General features: G+C 57.7%; 1 protein-coding gene across 1 annotated transcript in view; it reads left to right on the forward strand.

The window, feature by feature from the left end:
• Positions 1-2,148, forward strand: part of VOLCADRAFT_99696 (uncharacterized protein) — a gene marked incomplete at both ends in the record, with an annotated part of 19,083 nt that overhangs the window by 11,497 nt on the left and 5,438 nt on the right. Inside the window, 4 exons of the mRNA XM_002958374.1 lie at positions 497-541; positions 768-878; positions 1,072-1,149; positions 1,378-2,007. Coding sequence (XP_002958420.1) covers positions 497-541; positions 768-878; positions 1,072-1,149; positions 1,378-2,007 — 864 coding nt within the window. The remainder of the gene's footprint in view (positions 1-496; positions 542-767; positions 879-1,071; positions 1,150-1,377; positions 2,008-2,148) is intronic.

Raw genomic sequence — 2,148 nt, forward strand, 5'->3', positions numbered from 1 at the left:
AGGGGCCGTGGGGGGGGGCGTGTGTGGGTGTGTGTGTGTGGGGGGGGCCCGTGTGTGTATGTTTTGCGGGAATGTCGGACGAGGTAAAAGGAGACTCATGTATTATAGCGATGATGTATGTATGTAGGTGCTGGGGAAGGCAATTATCTTGGCAGTTAGCGGTTAGTGGTTGCGGTAGTTAGTATGTACGACGGCACGTTTGCAGCAGCAACACTTCACTCCCAACCCCCGGGTAGTTGGTTCTTGCGTACATCTGTTTTTGGGTCATCTGTTCACTCGTTCACGTGGTTCGTCTCTCCCCCCTTCTTCCCCATCTGCCTGTCCTAAAAGCGAGGTGTGTGTCTACGTTTGTATGTATGTATGTATGTATGTGTATGCGTGTTAATATGTTCGCGGCTCAACGAGCTGCTCACCCCACCACTCGGCCACTCCGCCATTTGTAAATCCCCGCCAGCTCAAACCAACCCAAATACCCACATGCCGTACACACATACAGGATTTGAGCGGCAACAAACGCAACGGGGCGCATGATAAGGACCAGGTAGGGCTAGCCAGGTCGGGTTCTCGTCTCCCTCGTTCGTGGTTCATCTTTACCCCCTTCCCCGACATACATACATAAATACATACATAAATACATACGAACGCACATATGCGCATCCGGGAGTCTTCCTCGCCCCGCTCGTTCCCTTCACATCCTGTTGACGTTTTTGCGAAGTCTCCCAGCGGCCCACCACACTGTCTCTGTCTCACCATCCCCAACCACGCAGCTCACATGGCACAACACCAGGCGGGGCTTCCTCACCCACATCCCGGGCATTTTCCCTTCCCCGGGCTTCAACACTGCCCCCGGGTTGCCCCCCCCCCCCGGGTGCCCCCGTGTCAGTCGGGGCCGTCACACCATCCGGATGCGTCAGGATGTGTTTTGCTCGGACTATTCCACCCGTACCCTTCTCCCCGCGTTCAAATCTTACACGCGGTTGTGGGTTAGAACCAGCTGATAGGAAAACACCTGATTTTGCATTTTGGTTTACTCCTCCCCCCCCTCCTCCCCCTACCCCCCTACCCCTCCAGGAGTTCACCCGCTACAACCTGGCGTTGAAGAGGTCGTGTGAGGAGGGACTTCCGGTGCGGGTCATCAGGAGCCGTAAGGTGGGTGGCGTGGGTGTATGTATGTATGTATGTATGTATGTATGTATGTATGTATGTATGTATCGCAATGTGTGTTATCATCTGTGTATTAGTATAGGTTTATGTGGAGGGGAAAGGATGTGAGTGGGGTGTGGAGTACGGGAGTTCAAAACGGAAAGCTGGCCACTATCACCTCCTGCCCTCCCCCCATGCATACATACATACATATTTACGTACACGCCTACACAGGAGAAGCGCAGCGCCTTCGCTCCGAAGGATGAGGCCCTCAAGGAGCTCCAAGAGCTGGTGGCGGCGGCGGCGGCGGGTGGGGGTGGGGGTGCCGGCGGCGGCGGAAAGAATTCCGCTCCCGTGACGACGACGTCGCCGAAAAAACGTCAGCGCGGCGGCGCTGGCGGCGGCGGCGGGACAGGCAAACACACCGCCGCCACTGCCGCCGCAGCAGGCCGGCAGACCGCCGTCAAAGCCAAAACGAAAAAGAAGGCAGAAGAGGAGGACGAAGATGACGATGATGATGAAGGCTCTGATGATGATGATGATGGTCAGCAGGACGAGGAGGGTTCAGAAGAGGAGGGCGAACGCAGCAGCGAGGTGGGCTCGGAGGACGACGACGACGAAGAGGACGAGGCGGAGGAGGAGGACGATGATGGCGATGAGAAGGGAGGCAAGAAGGGAAAGGCCGCTGCCGGGACTGGCGGCCCCTCCCCCTCATCGACTGTCCAGGTGGCCGAGGCCAAGGCCTTCGCTCCAGTTCGCTACGACGGCATCTACCGGGTACTGGCGTGCTGGCGAGGCAAGGGGGCCGCCAACTACCTGGTTTGCAGGTGGGGGCGGGAGAGGGGCGACCAGGGCCTTGGTCGAGTGAGTGAGTGGGTAGAGGTGGAGGCGGGTAGCGGGAAAATATGGGGAGGTAGTTGTTTTTTGATGTACGTGGGCTTTGATGTACGAGCAGATGGCGTCAGTGGGGGCGTTACGCCTGACGTCGCAATAACCGTCACCACC

The sequence above is a fragment of the Volvox carteri genome (assembly GCF_000143455.1).
Source record: "Volvox carteri f. nagariensis unplaced genomic scaffold VOLCAscaffold_93, whole genome shotgun sequence".
In the NCBI taxonomy this organism is placed as follows: Eukaryota; Viridiplantae; Chlorophyta; class Chlorophyceae; order Chlamydomonadales; family Volvocaceae; genus Volvox; species Volvox carteri.